The sequence below is a fragment of the Garra rufa genome, chromosome 23 (genome assembly GCF_049309525.1).
Source record: "Garra rufa chromosome 23, GarRuf1.0, whole genome shotgun sequence".
In the NCBI taxonomy this organism is placed as follows: domain Eukaryota; kingdom Metazoa; phylum Chordata; class Actinopteri; order Cypriniformes; family Cyprinidae; genus Garra; species Garra rufa.
Window position 1 is genome coordinate 3,416,541 of NC_133383.1, and position 26,920 is coordinate 3,443,460.

At 37.0% G+C, this 26,920-nt stretch overlaps 1 protein-coding gene across 2 annotated transcripts; it reads right to left on the reverse strand.

The window, feature by feature from the left end:
• aebp1a (AE binding protein 1a) lies at positions 1-26,920 on the reverse strand. 2 transcript variants are annotated; one of them, XM_073829170.1, is made up of 20 exons: positions 26,443-26,920; positions 23,121-23,378; positions 22,990-23,046; positions 22,221-22,295; positions 20,352-20,438; positions 20,087-20,149; positions 19,920-19,979; positions 19,536-19,613; positions 19,023-19,132; positions 18,803-18,942; positions 18,630-18,714; positions 18,393-18,537; positions 14,803-14,882; positions 14,520-14,643; positions 14,176-14,372; positions 13,900-14,073; positions 5,413-5,797; positions 3,543-3,682; positions 937-1,036; positions 1-792 (listed from the first exon to the last, which is right to left on the reverse strand). In XM_073829170.1, the coding sequence occupies exons 1-20, from the start codon at positions 26,711-26,713 to the stop codon at positions 290-292; spliced, it is 3,132 nt and encodes a 1,043-aa protein (XP_073685271.1). In that variant the 5' UTR covers positions 26,714-26,920; the 3' UTR covers positions 1-289. The 2 variants fall into 2 exon arrangements, with proteins under 2 accessions (XP_073685271.1, XP_073685270.1); XM_073829169.1 differs by having other exon boundaries at positions 22,221-22,298.

Here is a 26,920-nt window from a genome sequence, read left to right on the forward strand (position 1 = left end):
TGATATTGAGAGCTTTTATTAGAAAACACATGTGCACATTATAATATTCGTGTACTGTGCACAAGCATGTAATTTGAGGACAGCTTAGAAACAGCACATTTTTTGCCATCATTTAATAGTAATACCTCATTCTCCTGACTATTCACATAAGACCCCCTGAATTAAATAAGAATGATATTTCTGTCTTTCATACTCTGTTCCACAGAGAGCGTGATCTGTAATGTAAGAGCCTGAATGCTTGAAAAGCTTAAAGAGGGCAATATTCCACACATTTTCATTCAATCCTTCTCTAATCTTCGCCTATGCTGTACTCCAAGTTATAATCCTCAGTGGTTGCACTGTCCATATCAAACCACGACTCAAACCAGGGGTCTGTAGTTGACGTTGGTGCTGTGGTTGGTGGAAGTGTGGTCGTCGTAGTTGTTGTCGTTGTGGTCGCCTCTGTGGTTGTGCTGCTTTTCATCCTCTCAATTCGCAGCTTCCGCAAGCGCATCAGTCGCAGACGCCGCAGACGTTCGCTCTGGGGGCCCGTGGCGACCCCTGTGCTCTCCACGTTGACACGGTTGCTGGTGTTTACAGGGGTGTTGGTAACCAGTCTTGGCCTTTTTCTGCTCTGGGACATGATTTGCTGAATACGAGCCCAGTTGGATTTGGTCAGAGTGAAGCTGCAGGGTGTCGCATTGGCATCATATCCCACAATGCAAAGACGAGTCTGAGAAGAATAACCATCGGCTCTTGCTGTAACGCGATACTCGCCCGGGTTGAGGAGACGCCAGTAATCACCAGTGGCAGCTAGAAAAAAAAAAGAACTTGCAATTTAAAGACATAAAGTCTGAATTTTGAGTTGTGAGGTATAAATTTGAAATTGCAAGAAAAAACAAGCTTCAATAAAAATAATTCCGCTAAGACCTAATAAAACGACAGAATGTCTGTTACCTGTTTTGACGTCATGTTTGATTCCCTCCACTGACACCGTGGCATTTGCAAGAAGGTTCCCATCAACGTCTCTCACAATTCCTTTAATTCCTCGATGCACCTGTGGGTCACATGATCAGTGTTTTTGTGGCTTTGTCACTGTTTTACAATGTGGGGCATTCTGTGTCAACTCAAATTTTTTGATTTTGCTAATATTTTTTCTGAAGAAAGATAAACATGTACACAGTGATGAAAACCACAATTTAAAATTTCATAGATGAATATTTACTGAGTAATGCACTATTTTGTAGAGGGGGTCAAAATGGCAACTTTCACCTGAGATTTAGAGCCAAATTACAAGGGTTTAAAATGACTTCAGAAAATGGCAGCATCAAAATGTTACTTTTATACAGAGATTGGCAATTCTTTTAGTAAAATCTGTTGACTTTAGCAGTCTTTGTTGCATTATGTACAAATGGTGACCATTCAAAAATGGGGAAATGGCACTTTTTACGTTTTTACTCCAAAGTTTGCATGTCTGTAACTTAAGAAGTATTAAAGATATGTCAGTGCACTTTTGGACATTGGGTCTTAACAAACTTTGCTTTTGGCATCTTAATTTTTAAGGCCCTACATGGTTCGGTTCCAGAGATATTGGATTTTTAATATGGCTCCAGGGGGGTTAAATTGTACACATTTTCAAAACCAAATGTGACCCTGGACCACAAAACCAGTCATAAGGTTAAATTTTTCAAAACTGAGCTCATCTATTGAATAAATATTGTTAGAAAATAAGCTTTCTATTGATATATGGTTTGTTAGGATAGGACAATATTTGATAGATACATCTATTTGAAAATCTGGAATCTAAGGGTGCAAAAAAATCAAAATACTGAGAAAATCACCTTTAAAGTTGTCCAAATTAAGTTCTTAACAATGCATATTACTAATCAAAAATTACATTTTGATAGGTTTACAGTAGGAATTTTACAAAAAATCTTAATGTAACATGATCTTTACTTAGTTTCCTAATGATTTTTGGCATAAAAGAAAAATCAATAATTTTGACCCATACAATGTATTTTTGGCTATTGCTACAAATATACCCCAGCGACTTAAGACTGGTTTTGTGGTCCAGGGTCACAAATGTGGGTCAATTTGTTAAAATATGAGATTAAAACTAGAGATGTATCTCGTTTCTTCTGTCGACAACTGCATGGTTATAAAAATATGCTTATTCCAAAGTTTGCATGCCTATAACTCAAGAAGTATCAAAGATATTGCAATATGATTTTAGATTCTAGTTCTTAATTAACTTTTCTTTTGGAATCTCAACATTTCAAGGTCTTCATCATTCTGTCCCAGCTTTATGGGGATCTCAATGAGGCTCTATGTCCAGATTGTTGGTTTTACCCATCTCTGGTGGTTGAAAACCAAATTCTATATTTAAGTCAGTTTCAGGTGTATTTGGAAGAAGGAATTTTGTTCATTTTAACAGCTTCTGAGCTACCAAGAGTTTAAGCATGCAGTACTGAAACATGTTTAAAACAAATCCCACGCCAAGTGTGGTTGGAAGTGATGACAAGATAAACAAAACTACATTTGGTTTTTGACAATTGAAAATGGGTAGGATACAGTGCTTTAATAAATAAAGATGCCAAAAGAAAAGTTTTAGGTACCAAAATCTAAAATCGTATTAAGATAACTTTATTAATTCTTGGGTTAAAGACATCCAAACTTTGGAGTAAAAACTTTAGTGTTGCTTCCCAATTTTTGAATGGTCACCATTGGCACATAATGTAACAAAGATTGCTAAAGTCAACAGATTTTACTAAAAGAACTAACAATATCTATGTAAAAATAACATTTGTGACCCTGGACCACAAAATCAGTCTTAAGTCGCTGGAATATATTTGTAGCAATAGCCAAAAATACATTGTATGGGTCAAAATTATTGATTTTTCTTTTATGCCAAAAATCATCAGGATATTAAGTAAAGATCATGTTCCATGAAGATTTTTTGTAAAATTCCTACTATAAATATATCTAAATGTAATTTTTGATTAGTAATATGCATTGTTAAGAACTTAATTTGGACAACTTTAAAGGTGATTTTCTCAGTATTTAGATTTTTTTGCATCCTCAGATTCCAGATATTCAAACAGATGTATCTCGGCCAAATATTGTCCTATCCTAACAAACTATACATCAATAGAAAGCTTATTTATTGAGCTTTCATGTGATGTATACATCCCAGTTTTGTAAAATTTAACCTTATGACTGGTTTTGTGGTCCAGGGTCACATTTATGATGCTTCTTTCTGAAGTCATTTTTACCCCGCTGTAATTTGGCTCTGAATCTCAGGTGAAAATTGCCATTTTGACTCACTCAACAAAATAGTGGATTACTCAGTAAATCTTTATCCATGACATTTAATATTTTGGCTTTCATCACTATACATGTCTATCTTTCTTCAGAAAAAAAATAAATAAATGAAAAATTTGAGCTGGGGACCTTTGGTTGAGTTGACACGGACTGACCCATGTGCATTTTATCTGGAAATAGAAATACGCTTTGAATTTCAGCCACTATGTCACACTAAGATCTGATTTGTATGTGTTTATAACCTGCTCAATGAAAGCCAGCAGAGACTCTCGGTTGTTTTCCCACTCCGACGCCAGTTCGCTCTCATGCGGAAACTTATCGCACCCAAGAAAGATGGAAATCTCAAAGCAGTTGGTGTGCAGGTAGCTGAAGTCATTCATGCCTAAAGCAACATAGACAAGTGAAATTGTGAAAGCTGAGAGAAAATGTGCAGTAAAACTGTTTCCATTACAAACAAGTGTGTTAATAATTAAGAAAAAGAAATATAAAAAGAAAATGGTAAGACATTCAATATGGACGGAACACTTCCTTGTTTTAGACAAGCCAGCTCAGTCAATTCTGTACTGTGCCGTATAGGAGTGTACTTTACTTGTTCTCTCTACATAATCCATTCACAATCGAAGAAAAGTTTTGTTTGTCTAAAAGGACCAAACTTTCATATATATATCGTTTCAAGAATGACATTAAATGATGCATTAAATGATTCAGACTAAATTCAGAGCAACAAAACTACAGCAGTAACAAGTTTGTGTTGGTTAAATATTGGCTATTTAATTAAGCTTTTACAGATCTAGTTATTAAATAAAATAAAATATTTCAGATTCATATTGAGTGCATTATTTAATTCTTATACCAATAATATTTAACTCATTTAATTTGTAGTGAACTATATATAAGTATTTAAATAATTCACCCTTATAGGCTGTTTGTGTCTGAGCTTATTTATTTATTTTAATGACTTTCTGCACTTGCTATACAATATACTTCAGTGCGTAAAAGTATTACAATTTATTATACTAGTAATTTTATAATAAATCGAAAAGCAAGACTTCTTGAATAAACTAGGGAGTTGGAATGGCAGCTGCAGCCAATGATTGATCCTCTGCTGCCATCTTCTGGTTATATAAGTAATTTCATTTCATTTTCATAGTAAAAAGACGTTGTTTTCTATGAAAATACTTTTTTTCCCATGTAGTCTTTATTAATGAAAAGTAAATCTTTGAAGTGAGTTTTATTGCACAGCTGTAAAAGGCTTTAAAATATTACAAGTTTTAAAAATGTGTTCATGACTATGAAGGCAAGTTATTGATGATCAAAAATATGATTAAAGGTTGTATCAGCGATTTCAAGCCTGAAACATAAAGTGTCACTTTCAGCTGACCTTCACGATCCGCTCGCTGCCTGCCGCATAAATTGTCTGTAAAAAAAACGCGTCTCTGTGGTCAGCCTTGTTTTTTTTGGCATATCTCGGACCCTAGGCTGACCACAGAGACGCGCTTTTTTACAGACAATTTATGGGGCAGGCAGCGAGCGGATTGTGAAGAAAGGTTAGCTGAAAGTGACACTTTATGTTTCAGGCTTGAAATCGCTGATACAACCTTTAAGATGTCCTTTAAGAGAAGCATCGCTAGTTAGCTAACGTTAGCTTAAACATGTCTTGATAGTGTTTCGCTGTCAGCATTTAAATGTTCAACTATGCAGGTACTCTCCTGGAATTACCAGGCTCGGCATTTAAATGATATGTTTTTAAATAATATGAAACTATCATTATTTACGATGTTGCAATTATTATTTTTCTCAGTTTCTGATAAGAACGAGGCAGTAGAGGAGTCTCAAGAGTGTCCACCTAATATATAGCACATATAAAATGAGCTTCATTATGCATAAGTTCTGAAGAACGCTCAGTGTGTATGGTCAATTTGCAATATCAAGCAGCAAAACAAGCTTTTTTGTACAGCTAAAAATAGCTGGATGTGGATGAGACCTGAAGCCAAGCCCACTCCAGATTTACTTTGGGTTTCATATTTCATGTTAGCTAAGTAAATGGTTAATTCTGGTTTTACCTTTACTTTAAACAAAAACTAGACTGTCAAAGTTTTAAACATCACATACTGCCCACAACCGGCTTCCAGCTGGCCCGGTTGACGATGCCCTGGCCGCCCGTGACGTCATCGGTGTGACAGGAACCGCGGTGGTTTTCCGTCATGGTGAGGTGACTGTGCGCGTATGTCATGGCGAGCCAGCGGAAGAGGTTTTCGTCTGCCGTTTCGCGGAGAGCGCCCTCGTTTTGGCGTTGAATTCTGGCCCAGGTTTCTTCATTCATGTGCTGGTACTCTTGTGCCGGTTGACCTCCCCTGGCGTCCGCACCCGTGGCCCGCGGTGGCCGCTGCATGTCGAAGGGGTACGTGACGATCTTCTCTCCGCCCTGGAGATTAGCGCCCAAAACAAACGGCGTCCTCTCCATCCAACTGATGATTGCTTTAGTTTCAACGGCGACCTAGAGTGCAGATTTGTTAAGTAAATAAACTCTGACAGTCAAAAGTGATGACAATATGCCGTGTTTACAAGTACTGATTTCCGGTGTGTGAACGCAAGGTTTCTCTGAGAATCAGTGTTGTTTTTGACAACCATCTTAGATTTAGTCTTAGTCTTAGTCTTTTGGACTAAAATGCTTATTAGTTTTAGTCAAATTTTTGTCACTTCTATATGTGATAGTTTTAGTCCAATTTTAGTCGACGAAAAGTCAAAAAGGTTTTAGTCTAGTTTTAGTCGGCGAAAAGTCAAAAAGGTTTTAGTCTAGTTTTAGTCAAAAAAGGGGAAAAAGTAGTCTTTTAACAAATTAATGTAGGTCAGTAATTATTTTGCTGTTGGGTAGTGTCACTTGTAAATTCTGAAAATAGCAGATCTATAGTTCAACACAATGTGAGCTTCCGGATCGACTATTTTCACCAATAATTACAATAATGAAGGAATGTTTTAAAACATAAAAGACAAACAAGGATGGAATGCTAAAACGGCTTGCCATACAATAATGGCAAAGAGTATTTAATGCTAAAACGGCTTGCCATACTAGTATGACAAAGAGTATTTAATGCTAAAACGGCTTACCATACTAGTATGACAAAGAGTATTTAATGCTAAAACGGCTTGCCATACTAGTATGGCAAAGAGTATTTAATGCTAAAACGGCTTGCCATACTAGTATGGCAGAGTATTTAATGCTAAAACGGCTTGCCATAGAGGCAGATACGTTTTAGGTTTTGATTGGCATGCACAATAAGCAGAAATGTCATGCATTTTAAACGTCTGACGGACCACCCACTAACATTTTCGTCTATTCTCGTCTCGTCAACGAAAACTCACACACGTCTCGTCATGTTTTAGTCATCAACGAGCCATTTTTATCTCGTTATCGTCATGAAAAAAAGTGTCGTCAACGAAATGATTTCGTCATCGTCATCGTTGACGAAAACAACACTGCTGAGAATACAATAGTTTTATGAGAAAACAAACGTTTTGGAGGAGAAAGCTGATGTTTTATGAGTGAATGCAAAGTTTTTGTGAGAAACCAATAGATTTGCTAGAGAAATGTTTTTGAGTTTTGTTTTTGAGTTTTGAGTTCTGTCGAAACGCAACACTTTTACGAGAGAAGGCAAATGTTTTGGGGGCAAGTGAAGATGTTTTGCGAGCCAGTGTTGTTTTCGTCAACGACGAATGACGATGACAAAATCATTTCGTTGACGCCACTTTTTTTTCATGACGATAACGAGACGATGACGAGATAAAAATGGCTCGTTGATGACTAAAACTTATAAGTGACACTACCCAACAGCAAAATACTTACTGACCTACATTAATTTGTTAAAAGACTACTTTTCCCCCTTTTTTGACTAAAACTAGACTAAAACTGTAACGTATCTGGTCTTCCCTGTCATCATGAACTCTTGCATCACACCTCATGGACTACAATCCCCATAAGCCACTGCACCAATCACTGCACACATCTGTTCCTCATTTCCCTCTGAACTGATTGCTGCATACACCTGTTTATCATTTACCCACATGTATTTAAGCCACTCTCACACACAGCCACCTTGCGAAGTCTAATTGTTCCTATGGTCATTATTCTAAGCGTGTTTCTCTGGATTGGATTGCCTGTGTATGACTCTGGACTGTGTACCCCGTTATTGATTCCTGCTGCCTGCCATTTGCGACCACTGCTTGATTATTGAACTGTTTCCCGGATTACCTACGTTGTTCCTGTTTCCTGTCGTTTACTCCTGCTTGTTGACTATTCTAATAAAGCCTTGCAAATGGATCCGCACGTCTCTGACTCCTCCTTGTGACAGAAGACTTCGCCACAACCCGGATCCAGCGGCTTTATTTCACCACCAGCAGTTCACCATGAACCCAGCCACTCAAATCATGCGTCTCCGTCAGGGTGAGCGTCCCATAGAGGACTACATCATAGACTTTATTGAACTAACTAATCAGACTTCAATGAGCAGTCTATGCCTGATGATATTTTTTCATGGAGGCCTTTCTGAGCCACTCCACTCTTTAATGCCACTTCATGAACCCGATTGGACTTTGGGACATTATATAGACATTGCACTGCGATTGAGTGGCTCTCCCTTTACTGTGGATGTTTTAAAAGAGCCACAGCACAAGATGTCTGCCAGCCCCGAGCCTCAGCACAAGAAGTCTACCACGCCAGAGCCTGCTACAAAAAGGGCCTATCCTAGGTTAATTTCTAGCGTGGAGGACCCACCGCTGCTGTCGGCTCGAGCAGCTGGTCTCCCAACCAGCCCTCCAGTGACTGCGCCGCCAGAGCGCCCTCCAGTGACTGCGCCGCCAGAGCGCCCTCCAGTGACCGCTCGCTCAGAGCCTGCTCTTCCAGAGTCTCCGCTGGAGACGCCCAGCCCTCCTGAATCTCCGCTGGGGTCGTCCAGTTCTTCAGAGCTCGCTCCTCAAGAGCGTCGTCCAGAGCCCGCTACTCAAGAGCGTCGTCCAGAGCCCGCTCCTCAAGACAGTCTTCCAGAGACTCCGCTGGTTCAGCCCTGCCTTACAGACACTCCGCTGGTTCAGCCCTGCCTTCCAGAGACTCCGCTGGTTCCGCCCAGCCTTCCAGACACTCCGCTGGTTCAGCCCTGCTTTCCAGAGGCTCCGCTGGTTCCGCCCAGCCTTCCAGAGACTCCGCTGGTTCAGCCCTGCCTTCCAGAGACTCCGCTGGTTCCGCCCAGTCTTCCAGAGACTCCGCTGGTTCCGCCCAGCCTTCCAGAGACTCCGCTGATTCAGCCCAGCCTTCCAGACACTCCGCTGGTTCCGCCCAGCCTTCCAGACACTCCGCTGATTCAGCCCTGCCTTCCAGAGACTCCGCTGGTTCCGCCCAGCCTACCAGAGTCTCCGCTGGTTCCGCCCAGCCTTCCAGACACTCCGCTGATTCAGCCCTGCCTTCCAGAGACCCCGCTGGTTCCGCCCAGCCTTCCAGAGACTCCGCTGGTTCCGCCCAGTCTCCCAGACAATCCGCTGGTTCAGCCCTGCCTTCCAGAGCCTCCGCTGGTTCAGCCCAGCCTTCCAGAGCCTCCGCTGGTTCCGCCCAGCCTTTCAGAGACTCCGCTGGTTACATCCAGTCGTCCTGAGATTCCTGTCTGCCCGGTTCTGGTCACGGAGCTCAAGCATGGACTGTTCCCACCCACCCTCCCTGCTGCTCCAGTCCTGCCACCTCTGTCTCCTGACAGTCCCTCTACTCACCCCCATCCCACCTTCGTGGCAGAGGACTTGCCGTGGGACTGCCAGTCGCCATCGGTGTCCAGACTGAAGGACCCCTCACCATCACCTCCAGTCTCAGAGTCCTGGACTCCACCTCGGTCCTCCGACCCTGCGGCTCCACCCTGGCTCTGTGCTCCCTCGTTGTCGGCCGTCGGCCCAACAGCTCCTCCGGGCTCCATCGTCTCTCCGGCTCCGCCCCGGTCAGTCGTCACCCCACCTTCGCCTCTGGACTCTACTCCTCCGGCTGCGCCTCGTCACTCCGTCCTGCCGGCTCTGTGGACCTCCTCCCTCCCGTGGGCACAGCCTCGATCCTCTGTCACTCCGGCTCCGCTGCGTACCTCCGGACCTCCATCTCCGCCGGGGTCGCCAGAGCCTTGGGTTCCGCCTTGGCCCTCCGGATCCTCTGTGTCGCCCAGGACCATCGACTCTCCGGTTCCGCCTCGGGCTCCACCGGCTCCACCTCCGTCGGTCGGCCCCATGCAGGAGCCAACCCTTCCTCCTCCATGGCTTCTCCCTCCGTCGGCTCCGCCTCATTTCGTGGTTCCAGTACCACTACATGGACCTGGCCCTCCATCCCTCCCCCTGTTCCGCCTCCGCTCCACCACCCTCAAGGTTGTATAGGTGGTTAGAGCGTCTGGAAGCCGCTCCTTGTGGAGGGGCTATGTAACGTATCTGGTCTTCCCTGTCATCATGAACTCTTGCATCACACCTCATGGACTACAATCCCCATAAGCCACTGCACCAATCACTGCACACATCTGTTCCTCATTTCCCTCTGAACTGATTGCTGCATACACCTGTTTATCATTTACCCACATGTATTTAAGCCACTCTCACACACAGCCACCTTGCGAAGTCTAATTGTTCCCATGGTCATTATTCTAAGCGTGTTTCTCTGGATTGGATTGCCTGTGTATGACTCTGGACTGTGTACCCCGTTATTGATTCCTGCTGCCTGCCATTTGCGACCACTGCTTGATTATTGAACTGTTTCCCGGATTACCTACGTTGTTCCTGTTTCCTGTCGTTTACTCCTGCTTGTTGACTATTCTAATAAAGCCTTGCAAATGGATCCGCACGTCTCTGACTCCTCCTTGTGACAAAAACCTTTTTGACTTTTCATTGACTAAAACTAGACTAAAACCTTTTTGACTTTTCATTGACTAAAACTAGACTAAAACCTTTTTGACTTTTCATTGACTAAAACTAGACTAAAACCTTTTTGACTTTTCGTCGACTAAAATTGGACTAAAACTATCACATATAGAAGTGACTAAAATTTGACTAAAACTAATAAGCATTTTAGTCCAAAAGACTAAGACTAAGACTAAATCTAAGATGGTTGTCAAAAACAACACTGTTGCGAGCGAACGCAAATTTTTTGGAGTAACGCAATACTTTTATGAGAGAATGCAACATTTTTTCATTGGACCATAATACTTCTACAAGTCAACGCAAAAGCATTAAAAAATTTTTTTGTCCCAATCTCATATTTGCCTTCTCTCAAAAAACAATTGCGTTCATTCTCAAAACATTTGCTTTTACCTCCAATGATTTCCGGTCAGTATTACTTTTCGTTATGAATCTTGACTGTACTTGGCTGTGTATTTAGTTGCAAAAATCAGTATTTAGTTTTAGTTTCTATTTGTCTTACACCATTGGAAAAGAATTGTTCTTGTTTTTAAGCATAAACATCACACTTAAATGTAAATGCATCTTGTTGTAAGTATGTTTAGATATATTAAATGTTTAGATATTGTGACATGGTGATGAAAAATATGAGATTGGGACAAAAAACTTTTTTCATGCTGTTGCGTTGACTTGTAGAAGTATTATGGTCCCCTGAAAAATGTTGCATTCTCTCATAAAAGTATTGCGTTACTCCAAAAAATTTGCGTTCGCTCGCAAAACACTTGCCTCCAAAACATTTGCCTTCTCTCGTAAAAGCATTGCGTTTCGACAGAAAACTGCAAAAACACAAACCTTGCGCTCACTCGCAAAACTCCAAAACATTTGCATTCTCTAGCAAATTTATTGGTTTCTCACAAAAACTTTGCATTCACTCATAAAACATCAGCTTTCTCCTCCAAAACATTTGTTTTCTCATAAAACTATTGTATTGTCAGAGAAACCTTGCATTCACATACAAATCTGCTTCTGCCTCCGAAACATTTGCATTCTCTCGCTAGACCATTGCATTTCCAGAGAAACCTTGCATTAGTTTGCAAAACATTTGTCATTGCCCTCAAAACATTTTTGTCTCTCACAAAACTTTGCATTCTGCGCTGCAACAGAAACTTTACATTCACTCACAAAACCTCTGCTTTTGTCTCCAAAACATTTATGTCCTCCTCATGCAACACTATCGTGTTCACCGAAAACTTTGCGTTCACTTACAAAACTACTGCATTTGCCTCCAAAACATATGCATTCTCTGACAACTTTGTTCACTCACAAAACCTCTGCTTTCACCTGCATAACATTTGCGTTCTCTTGTAAAACATCTTCATTTGCCTCCAAAACATTCGCATCTCTCACAAAACTATTGCTTTCTTAGAGAAATCTTGCAATCTTGCATCTCGCAAAACATCTTCTATTGCCTCCAAAATATTTGTGTTCTCTCACAAAACTATTGCGTTCATCATAAAACTTTGCATTCGCTCGCAAAACATCTGCTTTCACCTCCAAAATATTTGTGTTCTCTCGCAAAACTAATATTCCCAGAAAAACCTTGAATTTGCCTCTGCTTTTGCCTAGAAAACATTTCCGTTCTCTCAAAAAATACTGCATACCCACAAACTTTGCGTTCGCTCACAAAACATCTCTTACCTCCAAAACATTTGTTTTCTCACAAAACTATTGCATTCCCCTGAAAACTGTATTCCCTCGCAAGATATCTTAATTTGCCTCCAAAACATTTGCGCTCTCTCACAAAACTTGCTTTTACCCAAAAACTTGGCGTCAACTTACAAAATATCTGCTTTTGCCTTCAAAAAAATTGTTCTGTCACAAAACTATTGCGTTCCCACAGAAACTTTGCGTTCGCTCGCAAGACATCTGCTTTAACCTCCAAAATTTTTGTGTTCTCTCGCGAAACTAATATTCCCAGAGAAACCTTGAATTTGGAGGCAAAAACATCTGCTCCAAAACATTCGAGTTCTCTCAATACACTGTCCAAGTCTCAGAGAAACCTTGCATTCATTTGCAAAACATCTGCATTCACCTCCAAAATATTTGCCTTCTGTCAAAAAACAATTGCGTTCACCCGAAAACTTTGCGTTCATTCTCAAAACATTTGCATTTACCTCCAATTACTTGCGTTCTCTCGCAAAACTAATATTCCTAGAGAAACCTTGAATTTGCTCGCAAAGCATATGCTTTCCCCTAGAAAACATTTGCGTTCTCTCGAAAAAAACTATTGCATACCCACAGAAACTTTGCGTTTGCTCACAAAACATCTTTTGCCTCCAAAACATTTGAGTTCTCTCGCAACACTATCACAGTCTCAGAGAAACCTTTCATTTATTCGCAAAACATCGGCTTTCACCTCCAAAATATTTGCGCTCTCTCACAAAAACTTGCTTTTACCCAAAAACTTAGCTCAACTCACAAAATATCTGATTTTGTCTTCAAAACATTTGTTCTGTCACAAAACTATTGCATTCCCACAGAAACTTTGCGTTCGCTTGCAAAACACTTGCTTTCACCTCCGAAATATTTGCGTTCTCTAGAAAAACTAATTGAAAAAAACCTTGAATTTGCTCGCAAAGCATCTGCTTTTGACTCCAAAACATTTGAGTCCTCTCAAAACACTATCCAAGTCTCAGAGAAACCTTGCATTCATTTGCAAAATTTGCATTCACCTCCAAACTATTTGCATTCTCTCAAAAACTAATATTCCTAGAGAAACCTTGAATTTGCTCGCAAAGCACATGCTTTTCCCTAGAAAACATTTGCGTTCTCTCAAAAAACTATTGCATACCCACAGAAACTTTGCGTTTTCTCACAAAACATATTTTGCCTCCAATTCATTTGAGTTCTCTCCCAACACTATCACAGTCTCAGAGAAACCTTCCATTCATTCGCAAAACATCTGCTTTCATCTCCAAAATATTTGCGCTCTCTCAATTTAGCATCAACTCACAAAATTTCTGATTTTGCCTTCAAAAAATTTGTTCTGTCACAAAACTATTGCATTCCTACAGAAACTTTGCGTTCGCTTGCAAAACACTTGCTTTCACCTCCAAAATATTTGAGTTCTCTAGCAAAACTAATTGAAAAAAAAACTTGAATTTGCTCGCAAAGCATCTGCTTTTGACTCCAAAACATTTGAGTTCTCTCAAAACACTATCCAAGTCTCAGAGAAACCTTGCATTCATTTGCAAAATCTGCATTCACCTCCAAACTATTTGCGTTCTCTCAAAAACTAATATTCATAGAGAAACCTTGAATTTGCTCACAAAACATCTTTTGCCTCCAATACATTTGAGTTCTCTCCCAACACTATCACAGTCTCAGAGAAACCTTGCATTCATTCACAAAACATCTGCCTTCAAAACATTTTCCTCTCAAAACGTTTGTATTCCTTTTAGAAACTTTGCATTCGATTGGCTGAAAAAGCAATAAAAATAAAGTTTTCCATCCACCTCATTTTAATTACTTCCATCACAAAAGTTTTGTGAGCCAACGCAAAGTATCTCAAGGGAAGGCAATACCTTTGCGAGAGAACGCAGAAGCATTAAAATTTAATTTTTCCTCCCATCTTATTATTACTTTTTTTCACCATCACCATGTTCCTTTAGTGCCTCCGTAAAACATTTTACTCACAGAGCCATTGAGAAAATTCTCAGGTATGGGAATGTGGTGATTGGGAACGACCCGTGGCACCCATCCTCTGTCCTCCGCACCCCACAGAATACTGTTCAGGTCTGGGAAGTTCTGGAAAATGTCGTATCCCTCCTCTGTCCAGTGGCCCAAAGCCCAGTTCCCCATCTCAGAGCCCTAGACAAACAAGCATCCACCCAAATAAGCGATGACTCACATGATAAACAGAAACGGTGTGGTTGGAGAACAGGCAATGTTTGTTTGAAAAGTGTGTCGCACCATCTCATAGGCCAGCTCATAGGCATCAGGGTTAAGCGAGGGCACTAGATGAATGCGTATGCCCTCCACAAGGCGGCGCACTCGTGGATTGTCGTCATTGTATTCCTTACACAGGAACTGCATCAAGAGCAGCAAAAGTTCCCTCCCCAGCACTTCATTCCCATGAAGCCCTGCTGTGTAACGGAATTCCGGCTCACCTTTAAAAGAAAAAAAAGAGAATTATTTCATTTAAAAGTTTAAAATTAAAGCATTTTTGCCTCTATTCTAACCTCTTTTAAATGGTATCTACTTAAATTTCTTTAAAAAAGCAGTTTTTGGTTTGGTTAAATCCTCTTGAAAACTACCTGACTCATGTTCTCCAGGGTTATCTGAGATCTCCATGGCGTACATCTTCAACCCTTGAGAGCTTTTTCCGATGTTGTATATTCTGGTGATGTTGGGACATTCTTCGTTGATCACCTTCATCATCTGTTTATACACATATGCATAAAAACTCTTACAGGACAGCAGCTCTTCAACAAGACTTAAGAGTTCAAACTTCACGCTGGATGTGTTTTGACTTGCTGTTGAACCTCAGTGTTGACCCCAGTGACCCTGGGAATACCTGTGTGGCTGTAAACGCCTCACCTGTCTCATTTCTTTGTAGTTGTGATGCCTGTAATCAAGATCGTCTGTCGGCGGAACATCGTTCTCAGTTGGATAATTAGCTGGGAGGAGAGAATCATTGGAGTTGTTAGACTTGTCTGACAAATATGTGATAATAAAAAAAAAAGAGAGACATATTTAAAAAATATGTAGACCCATAAGAAAAATGCATTCACTGGTATGTCTTAATCATAATATTAAAATGTCGAAATTATGAAAGAAAACACAAAAATGTCAGAATTTTGAAATAAAATGTCAAAATGATAAAGTCCAAATCATGACATCATGAGTATAATTTTTTTCTGATCGTTTTGACTGTCATGATTTTAAATGTTGTCAATTTCGACTCTGTCTCATGACGTATTATTCATAATAAAAAATGTTGGCTTAGTATGTAATTTTAAATGATCTCAGAATTATGACTTACTGCGTCATCTCATATGACATACTTAGCCACAATTATGAGATAAAGTGTCATAATGTAGATTTTTATTTAACACGATTACGAATTTTGACATTTTATCTCATAATTTTAGTGTCATAATTTGGGCTTTTTGTAATCAATACTAATTAATACTTTTTAATTTGTGACTTTTTATCTGATAATTATGATTTTCTATGTAATTTCAATTCATCTCATAATTTTGACTTTGTATGTCATTTAAATTTGCTAATAATTATGACTTGATATGTCACAATTTAGACTTTAATCATAATTATTTAATTATTACTTTAACTCATGCCATTTTATCTAATTGTAATTGAGTATGTAATTTCAATTTATCTCATAGTTTTGACTTTTTATCGATTATGATTTTGTATGTCATTTACATTTGCTCAGAATTATCACTTGATATGTCACAATTTAGACTTTAATCATAATTATTACTTTAACTCATGCCATTTTATCTAATTATGATTTAGTATGTAATTTCAATTTATCTCATAATGACTTTTTATCTCATAATTACAACATAGTATGTAATTTCAATTCATCTTATAATTTTTACTTTTCTCATAATTATGATGTAGTGTGTCATTTTAATTTATCTCATAATTTTGACTTTTTATCTCATAATTATGATTTAGTATGTAATTTAAGTTTATCTCTGAATTATCACTTGGAATGTAAATTTAAACTTTTTATTATAATTATTACTTTAACTTTTTATCAAATTATGATTTAGTATGTTATTTCAATTTCACAAAATTTTGACTTTTTATCTCATAATTACAACATAGTATGTAATGTCAATTTATCTCATAATTTTGACTTTTTATCTCATTATAATTTAGTATGTCATTGCAATTTATCTCATATATAATCATTCAATCATTCATCATTCATCATCATTTATAATTATGATTTAATATGTCATTTAAATTGATCTTATAATTTAGACTTTTTATCTCATAATTTAGACTTTTCATCATAATTATTACTTTAACGGATGCCATTTTATCTCATAATTATGACCTAATATGTTATTTCAATGTATCTTATCATTTTGGCTTATCTCATAACTATGATTTAGTATGTAATTTTGATTTATCTCGTAATTTTGACTTTTTATCTCATAATTACAACTTAGTATGTGATTTCAATTTATCTCTTAATTTTGACTTTTTGTCTCACAATTATGATTTAAAGTGTCATTTCATTTTACCTCATAATTTTTTACTTTTTTATCTCATAATTATGATTTGGTATGTCATTTCAATTTATCTCATAATTTTGACTTTTTATCTCATGATTTGGTATGTTGTTTTAATTTATCTCATAATTTCTTACTTTTTATCTTATAATTACGATTTAGTATGTCATTTAAATTTATCTAATAATTTTGACTTTTTATCTCACAATTTAGACTTTATCATAATTATTACTTTAACGCATGAAATTTTAACTCATTTTGATTTAGTATGTTCTATTAATTTTGACTTTTTATCTCATAATTATGATTTAATGTCATTTAAATGTATCTCAGAATTATGACTTGTATGTCATTTCAGTTCATCTCATAATTATGACTTTTGTCTCTGAATTGACATTTTATCAGAATTTATCTCATAATTTTGACTTTTTATCTCATAATGATGATTTTAGTATGTCATTTAAATTTATCTCAGAATTGACTTGGTATGTCATAATTTAGATTTAGATTCATATTTATTACTTTAACTCATGCAATTTTATCTAATTATGATTTAGTATGTTATTTCAATTTCTCAAAATTTTGACTTTTTAATCTCATAATTATAATTTAGTATCTTATTTGAATTTCTCAAAATTTTGACTTTTTATCTCATAATTACAACTTAGTATGTCATTTCAATGCAACTCTTAATTTTGACTTTAATCATAATTATGATTTTGTGTCATTTCAATTTATCTCATAATTTTGACTTTTTATCTCATAATTATGACTTTTGTCTCAGAATTGACATTTTATCACAGAATTATGACTTAGTATGTCATAATTTAGATTCATATTTATTACTTTAACTCATGCCATGTTATCTAATTATGATTTAGTAAGTTATTTCAATTTCTCAAAATTTTGACTTTTTATCTCATAATTATGATTTAGTATGTTATTTCAATTTCTCAAAATTTTGACTTTTTATCTCATAATTACAACTTAGTATGTCATTCAATGCATCTCTTAATTTTGACTTAACTCATAATTATGATTTTGTGTCATTTCAATTTATCTCATAATTTTGACTTTTTATCTCATAATTATGACTTTTGTCTCAGAATTGACATTTTATCTCAGAATTATGACTTAGTATGTCATAATTTAGATTCATATTTATTACTTTAACTCATGCCATGTTATCTAATTATGATTTAGTAAGTTATTTCAATTTCTCAAAATTTTGACTTTTTATCTCATAATTATGATTTAGTATGTTATTTCAATTTCTCAAAATTTTGACTTTTTATCTCATAATTACAACTTAGTATGTCATTCAATGCATCTCTTAATTTTGACTTAACTCATAATTATGATTTTGTGTCATTTCAATTTATCTCATAATTTTGACTTTTTATCTCATAATTATGACTTTTGTCTCAGAATTGACATTTTATCACAGAATTATGACTTAGTATGTCATAATTTAGATTCATATTTATTACTTTAACTCATGCCATTTTATCTAATTATGATTTAGTATGTTATTTCAATTTCTCAAAATTTTGACTTTTTATCTCATAATTATGATTTAGTATGTTACTTTAATTTCTCAAAATTTTGACTTTTTATCCCATAATTACAACTTAGTATGTCATTTCAATGCATCTCTTAATTTTGACTTAACTCATAATTATGATTTTGTGTCATTTCAATTTATCTCATAATTTTGACTTTTTATCTCATAATTATGACTTTTGTCTCAGAATTGACATTTTATCTCAGAATTATGACTTAGTATGTCATAATTTAGACCTTTTATCTCGTGCTTCTGACTTTTTATCTCATAATTAGCATATAAATGTATTTTATAGAATTACATCAAAACTAATGAGTAATCTATCAGACTCAGGTGAGAGCTGCAATGCTTACTGGGTAACGGGCAGCCAAGCACCTCCACCCTCATACACAGACTGCCGTTCCAGCTCTGCGGGAGGATACGGATGTATCGCGCCACCACCGGATACGAGAACTCTGTCATTACTGGAGTGTCTTTATCCACATTCCCATAAAAGAGCTGCAGGATAAAGAAACAACAGGATTGAGGTATTAAAACTTGAGTATAATATAGTTTTATGCTGTTTTAACGTAAAGTACATGTGAACTGACCCACTCGGCGTAACCATCATCAAGCACCGTCCAATCACGGCTGTCATTACTGAAGGCCACGAAATACGACGACACAAAATCATCACTAGAAGAGAGAATGAATTGCTAGTTTAGGAGTCTCCTTGACTTTTTTGTGATCAGAAAGAGTCCAAATGTTTTGGTCCATGTCTTACTTTGTATCCGAGTTTCTGCCCTGCGTGATGACGCCTGTGAACTCCACCTCTCGATGGGCGTTCACCTGAAACCAGTGCTCCTTTTCTTCCGTATCAGCACACCACGCACCGCCATAAACGTCGTCCTCATCGGCTGAACTCTGTTTTAGTTTTTATTTATGTATTTATTGTGGAATATCTGTATTTATGAAACTGTAATGTGGTTTGATTGTGCATGTACCTGCATGTTCAGACGTCCTCTCAAAGCCGAATATCCATGATGAGACATAGAAGACGCCAGTATCTGATCGTCCTCCACTCGATGAGACTCGAGGCCAAGAGGAGGACACTCTGAAAGACAGGAAACACTGTATCATTCTTTTTTAAAGCCTCTTAAACCCTGTGATAAGAGCACTGACAGCTTTCTCTGAGCGGCTGTATTTTAAACACTGACCGTCTTTCTTTTTTTTTTCTTTTTTTTTTTTTTTACAGAGGAAAACCATTTGCGCTTAACAAAGGCTGAATCTGGAGCCAACAGGAGTTCTGGCCAGTCTGCGTCCAAAAGGCCGAACTCCAGCTGGAAACCAAAACCACTGTGGGGGAAGAACATGTCAGCTTTGACATTTACTGCCTTCAGCTTAGAGTTTCTTCCCTCAACTCACAGAATACCAATTCAGCGCTCACTTCTATAAGAGGACGTGTGTTTCTGCTCTGATTATAATGCAATTTGTGGCTGTTTTCCAGAAATACTCACTCTTTGGCTCGCCACGAGGAACCGTCTGCTTTCTCTTCTCCTCTTCCTCCTCCTCCCACATCTTCCGTAGTTTTTCCGCTGTGTAAGGGAATGGAGAGACTGAGACTTAGTCTTAGAAATAGTTGAAACAGGTCATTTTTTGTTTTCTTTAGCCTTGTTTCATAATAAATCTACTCAATAAATGCCAGCACAACTCTAAATGTACTAAAAAAATTGTCACAGTAAATCTTTCACAAAAATACAAATAGAAATGCTTTCTAATTAATAAATCAAAAGGCATTTTTCATTACATCTCATTTACACCAGACCACCCAAACGCTGGCCAGAATACAGCATGCATGCTATAAAAGCACATTCTTTTTCGTTTTATGTTGATTCACACACCCTTCTCCTCTTTGGCCTTTCTTGCTTTTTCCAGCTCTTCCTCCAGCTTCTTTGCCGCCACTGAATTTTCAGAGAGAGCAAATTAGGATAAAATATACCAAATATTTAAAACATTATGACAGATTTGAGCCGATTTAATATAAAAGATTGAAATGACACAAACGTACAGTCAGAATAATCATATTCCTCATACCAAGGGGCGACTGTTCGAGGAGTGGTAGTGGTTTCCTCTAGAGGAGAAAAAAATTTATTAATTTGACAAATGTGAGTAAAACATGGTATTTATTTGCATTGCATGTCCTGCTCATGCTGTTTTTGCATTCTCAAGTTAGTGCATAAACATAATTGCATCTAAAATCAGCGTTTTATCTTCTCTGTTTATGTGTCTGTTTTTTCCCCAGACTTTTCCGCTGTAAATTGGCCCTTGATTACCTGGGATTGGTAAGTATATACTTGGGTCATCAGTGCTGGCTGGTTTCTTTTCTTTTTTAGGGATGAGGTCAGGCTCTGGAACTTCATCTGCCAGGTGATAAATGTTTATTAGTAGTAGTAATTTAAGAATCTCATTATAGATACAACTATTTGAAATTCTGGAATCTGAGGGTGAAGAAAATCCCTTTTAAAGTTGTCTAAATGAAGTTTTTAGCCATGCATATTACTAATCAAAAATTAAGTTTTGATATATTTACGATAGGAAATTTACAAAACATCTTCATGGAACATGATCTTAAATATCCTAATGATTTTTGGCGTGAAAGAAAAATCGATCATTTTGACCCATAATGTATTTTTGGCTATTGCTACAAATATACCCTTGCTGTTTAATAATCTAAAGAACATTTTTCCACATCTAGACCTTATGTAGCTCCGTCCCTTTTCACCGCTGTGGATGTTGTCTTCTGTTTTACGTAATTTTGAAGGTAAGGTCGTACGAATTTATGAATGAACCACTTGTTCTAGTCTACTAATATTGTTTATGACATCCACTTTAAAAGTTACAATACACTCGATAACTTTCGTTAAATCTAAAATAAGTAAATCTGTACATTAAAAGTTATGCTATTAAAAAAAATACAGCAGAATCGGAAGTTCAACGACAAAAAGATGGCTTTTTTCACCCTTACCAAAAAGAAGTATACTTCAACTTTATTTTATTAAGTATACTTAAGTAAAGTTCAAGTATATTTTTAAGTATACTTTATGTAGTAAGTATACAAATATCAGTGTACTAATAGTATACTTTTAAGTGTACTATTTCAATACTGTTTGGGACTAAATTGGCCCACTTTCTATAAGTATTAAAGTAGTACACTTTGAGTACACAACTAGTTTACATCTATGTTTTCAGTTTGTAGTGCAAGTATACTAAAACTGAACTTACAGGTATACTGATAGATTATTAATTAAATACTTTTTTATGCATTTTTAGTACACTTTGAAGTATAATTTCAGTAAACTACTAGTTTAGTAGTTTTATACTGTAAGTATACTCATTAGTTTTCTTTAAGTGAACTTTACATCATACTTTAAGTTTACTACTATGTCCCTATTATTAATACTAGGTATTAATTTGTATATATTTTGATATATGAATATCTGAACATACAAAACGAACAGGGTATCTGCTTGTAAACAAAAACATTTTCTAGCTTCATGCATTCTTTTTTTCTTTTATAAACACTTGAATGTGGCTAAGTTTCATAAATAATAATAATAATAATAATAAAAACATTTTGAACAAAAAGCTAAAAAACGACTATTCATGATAATCAAAATGTAGATGGAGTTGATCAACACCCCAAAGCTTGACAGCCATTATTACCTCCTCATAGGTCGACATTTTATTCCTAATGTTACACAGTTTTACATATCTATGGTTTTGATGTTGTTTTATGTCTGACAATTGTGTTAATTACATGTAGAAGCATCTGTTGTTTCAGTTTCTTCTTCACTTGTGTTTTGAAAGTTCTGTACAATGAAAACAGATTCTCAGAGCACAAGTATAGCTCAAATATATTTAGACTTTTTCTAAGCGTAGATCAAGTATACTTAAATGTAATTTTAAGCATATTTCTGATAAGTATATAAAGCACATTTCTGAAAAGTACATAAAAAGTAGACTGAAAGTATACTTTTCTATTTTATAGTTTAAAGAAAGTATACTAATAGCAGACTTGAATAAACTTCTTTTTTGCAAGGGCATAAGGTCTACAAGGAACCTTTTCTCCATTGGAAAAGTTTCCTGGATATTAAGATGCCAAAAAAATACTTTTTAAGAGTGTAATGCTGCTTCAAACGTACATCGGGCGTCCCAGTAATCCGGTTCGTGCTCTTTGACTGAAGGTGGCGTAATGGTGTTTTTCTTGCTGTTGACGTCTACTATAAGGTAAAAAGAGAGAGATAACCAAAGAGAAAGATTGTGAATACCAGTGTACTGATGAGAAAACAGCAGCTAAAAGGCTGGAATACGATATTTGTATAGGTTTTTGCCCCTACGCTTGTTTGCAGACTGATTTTTAAGATTCAGATGATATACTTCTATCCACTTGGAGAAGATAAAATGCGTTTCATATTTTGAGGTGATGTTACACCACATATTTAGCAACGAGTTGTGATGTTTTTGCGTGAGTTTGCTGCGTTCGGAACAATTTGAAAGTGTGTAATTTTAGTGTGTCATGTCAAGTGTATGACTAATGTTTTAAAACTGCTTTAAAAGTTGTGTAATGTATTCCAACCTTAATGTGCTCTGTACACACAACCCAATGCTGCTAATTCAGTTTATATCTAACCTAATTGATGCCATATGAAATTAAAGGTGAAGTGTGTCATTTCCGCACCACAATAATGCTAAAGTTTAGTTTTTTTCTCCGTGCTCAAGTTATTCTGGTCTCAGTTCCCTTCTTCAATGCGAGCATGTGGGATTTTTTTTGGTAGTGTTTACACTCCTCAGGAAGTCAGTTAACCAGTGACTTATAATTAGGCCCACTCACAATCAGTGTTTGCAAAAAGCTTTAAAGATTTCAAGATCTGATTGTAAGTGTGTTATGTTGTACTGTATTTGTTGTCATACCGTGATCTGGGCCAATGGGTTTCTCAATTTCCGTTTCCTTTGGTTCTGTTGGAAATACTAAGCACAGAAGCTGTATTTAAAGACTACATTTGCTTTAAAATAACAATGTGTTGAAGATTGTATAAACATACATGTGTCCCATCCCAGCTCCAGCAGCAGTTTCTCCTCCTCTTCCTCCATGGTTGACTTTCTGGTTGGTTTACTTGTTTTAGTCGTTGGTGTTGTGGTGGGCTTTAGTGCTTTCGGCTTTTTGGTGGGTTTTGGAGGCTTTGGTTTCTTGGTGGGCTTCGGGGGCTTGGGTTTCTTTGTTGGTTTTGGGGGTTTGGGTTTTTTGGTGGGCTTTGGTTTCTTGGCTTTGGCTTCCTTCTCAGCTGCCTTCTTTGCCTTGGCTAGACAATAAATGAGAGATAATAACCACTGTCATGCAAGGGTTTTAAAATTACACAAATGTGTTTTTCTATGCTCACAGAAAACCATCCAAAAATTATGAAAGAACGTCAACATTGAACTAATGAGTTACGGCAGCAGATGAAAGCTCTAAGGGAAACTCCAGCAATGTTTCCACTATATTTGTCTTTATTACTACATGCTTTTCCATAAAAAGGTAAATGTTGCTCATATCTTTCTCCTAAAGATCCATGGGATCTAAGTAAACAAATACAACTGAGATATAAAAAGTCGAATTTGTGCAAATAAATCACTGCTTAAAGTGTATGAATTACTACAAGAGCTTATGTTAAAAGTCTTATCATCAACATAGAGTTACCAAAGAAATCTCTTTAATGTATCTCTAATAGTGTTTCCTTTAGACAGCAATGAGATTAAATTAAAATATAGCTGCAAGCAGCAGTTAAGGGGCCAAGCACTAGGCAAGCAAGGCAGCAAGTATCTGAGCAACTGAAGCAATGAGCATTTAAAGCCATTTTAAGATGATTTTAGTCAAACTAGGTGAAACATAATAAAAACAACCACTGGTAATTTGATTTAATGGGTTATCACTTTTGACCAATAGGTGGTGCTGTTATCAAATCGATATGGTGTGTTTAGTCTGAGGTGACAATGACTCACAAAGTTTGGTGTCAATGTGTCAAAGCTTTGCAGAGATAAAGCCTCAGTCGTTTGGGACATTGGCTTAAATTTGTTGCGTTGCCATACAAAAACGGTTTTGTCTATCAACACAAAATCCATAACTTTGTGTCAGCACAGTCTGAAGATGATCTGACTCGATTTATGTGAAAATCGGATGAACAGTCTAGGAGGAGTTTGAAAAAATTATCAAAATGGAAAAAAAAGGAAGTTTGGCTGACTAAGGCAAAACTGGTATCTATGTTCTCAGCATTACCCAAGGAATATTGTGAGAGTATAATTACAACAGACTAATGTAGTTCCAAATGTAGTTTTGGAAATTTCATTATTAATTAATATATATATTAAAGCTTTGCAGAGATATAGCCTCAGTTTGGCATCATTCCAGCAAATTTGTAGATGCGTTAAACAATAACTGTTTCGTATATCGACACAAAACTTTTTGCCAGCATGGTCTAAAGATGATCTTAGTCAAAACTGGTGGAAATTTGACCAACAGTCTAGGAGGAGTTCGAAAAAGTAGTTTTTTTTTACGTAAATCAAAATGACGGACAGGAAGTTCGGCTGACTAAGTTCTCGGCATGACCAAAAGTATATATTGAGATCAGTCTCATTACAAAATGGTAATACATTCAAAAGTTATTAGCATTTTTGCTAATTTATTTATAACTTTTGACCACAAGGTGATGATGCCCCGAGTTTCATAACGATACGGCAATGCATTCATAAAATATAGCATTTTATGATAAAGTTCAAAATGGCAAAACCCCAAATGGTTGATATGGGAAAATTGGGTATGTTACAACTCCAAACGTTAAGAGACCAGTTTTGTGATTTTTGTTTAGAAATTTAGAAGTTATTAGCAAAAATCGCCAATTTTCATATCTCCTGACCACTAGGTGGCACTACTCCAAAACTGTGCAGGTAACCTCAAGTCTTGGTTGTTATAACACACACCAAGTTTGGTGTCAATACGCCAAACGGTTGCGGAGATATGGCCTCACATCCATTTTTGCGGGCTCTTCATAGAATTTGTTCACGCATTTTTCGTGAACGATTTGACTAATCAACTTGAATTCCATAACCTTTTGCCAGCATGATCTAAAGATGATCTGAACCCATTTTGGTGAAAATCAGACAAACCGTCTGGGACGAGTTTGAAAAAGTAGTTTTTTCGAACTATTAAAAATAGCGAAAAAACTAAACCTTACGACTTTTGGTGTTCTTTCATCTTGGCATGAGCCAAGGATTTAGAGGAAATCTAAGGAATTTTCCTTCTTGATCTTACAGTTCAAAAGTTATTAGCATAAACATGAGTGAAACTTTGGACAAATGGTGGCGCTAGAGAGTTTGAGTTAGTTGAGACTCAAAACTTGCTATGGTTAATGTTAAGATTGTCCTCTATTTGTGTACCAAATTTCATAACTTTCCAGCAAGCGGTTCTATGGGCTGCCATAGACTGGCCTCTAATAAATACTGCAAATTGAGACTTTTCTGCTTTTTCAGAGAAAAAGTTCTAGTAATCTCACATGTGCCAATGTTTCAAATAAGTCTGCGATTAAAAGTGAAGGATCTCAAACATTTCTCATCAGATATTTTGAGCTGATCCACATTCATTTTACAGCTTTATACTCTAACTATATGACAACCATTGAAGTATTTGGCTCAGAAATTTTGGGAAAAACATCTAAGCCAAAGTTGATACTTCAATACAAGATGATTAAGCTCTTCTGAGCTACAAAAGAGCAATAAAATCTCCCTCAGGATGCTGTGTAACTTCCTTCTGTTGATTATTTTCAGGCAACGCAACTGAAAGAGAGCTGTCACACACACATCCGTCTCAAACAGATCAGATATAAGTGTTTCAATTCAAACCAAATGTCGTCTCTGTCTTTCTTCCTGTCTGTGTTTCCCAAACCTCAGAGGACTCTGATGTGAGCAAAATGTAAAAGAAGAGAGAAGCCCGTGGAAGGTTTGTTTTCATATTCAAGACCCATAATGTTTTCAAAGACCATCTGTGATTCTCATTCAACCTTTTCCTAGTCCACAACTGTAATTTCATTCCCACATGCCTCCTTCATCCCATTTTTTCCAGATGAAAGACAAAAAGTAGAAGAAGAAGAAGAAAAAAACGCTTCAGAAACTGTGTCAGTGGAGTGGCCAGTCATGGTTTCACTAAAAATGTTGCATAACAACCTCAAAGGAGCCAGTAAAGCTTTTGGTTAAGCCAGATATCTGTCATTATGACAAAGCACAGCTCTCTCTTACATGAAACTGGGCTGCAACTACCAAAAACCTTATTACATAAAGTCTAAACGTCTTATACAAATGTTTACTAAACATTGAGTACTTTATAAAGCAGCTTACCAGCTAATAGCTCCTCAGGTGTCTTTTTACCCTTCGGTTTTTCTTTTTCAGCCACCTCTTCTGCTGCAGGCTCTTCCATCTGAGTGTCTTCTGAAAGTCCATCCTGTAGATCTTCTCTTTTTGATTTAATCTCGCTGTTTTGCCGTATTTGGACGCTCCTGGTTTTCTGGTTGGACTTGGCAGCGTTAACCAACTCTTCATTGATAACAAATGTCAAAATCCAGCACAGGACAAATAAGGTTGCACACAGAGGAACCCTCGGTGCATGCATGGTCTTCTGAGATCTTCCACACCAATACTAAAGTTTAGAGATGGTGCCTTTTCCAACTGGCAATTGGAAATGCAAAAACTGGTCAGCTGGGCTGTGAAACTAGTTCATCCAAATGTTTGGAGATGGAATCATTGAGGCTGGTGTGGAAGTCAGATGTAACGGGAATTGTGGCTGTTTTTCCCTCTTCAAGTGGAATGAAATTCCGCT

Bases quoted from the DNA above. Each gene is read 5' to 3' on its own strand.
- aebp1a (XM_073829169.1), bottom strand. From the start codon at position 26,713: ATGCATGCACCGAGGGTTCCTCTGTGTGCAACCTTATTTGTCCTGTGC. The intron at 20,439-22,220 runs GTACGTTTGAAG...ATCACCTGGCAG, and splicing joins GGATTACTGGGACGCCCGAT to ATGAAGTTCCAGAGCCTGAC. The intron at 19,614-19,919 runs GTGTGTGAATCA...TCCCTTACACAG, and splicing joins AAAGGCCAAAGAGGAGAAGG to CGGAAAAACTACGGAAGATG.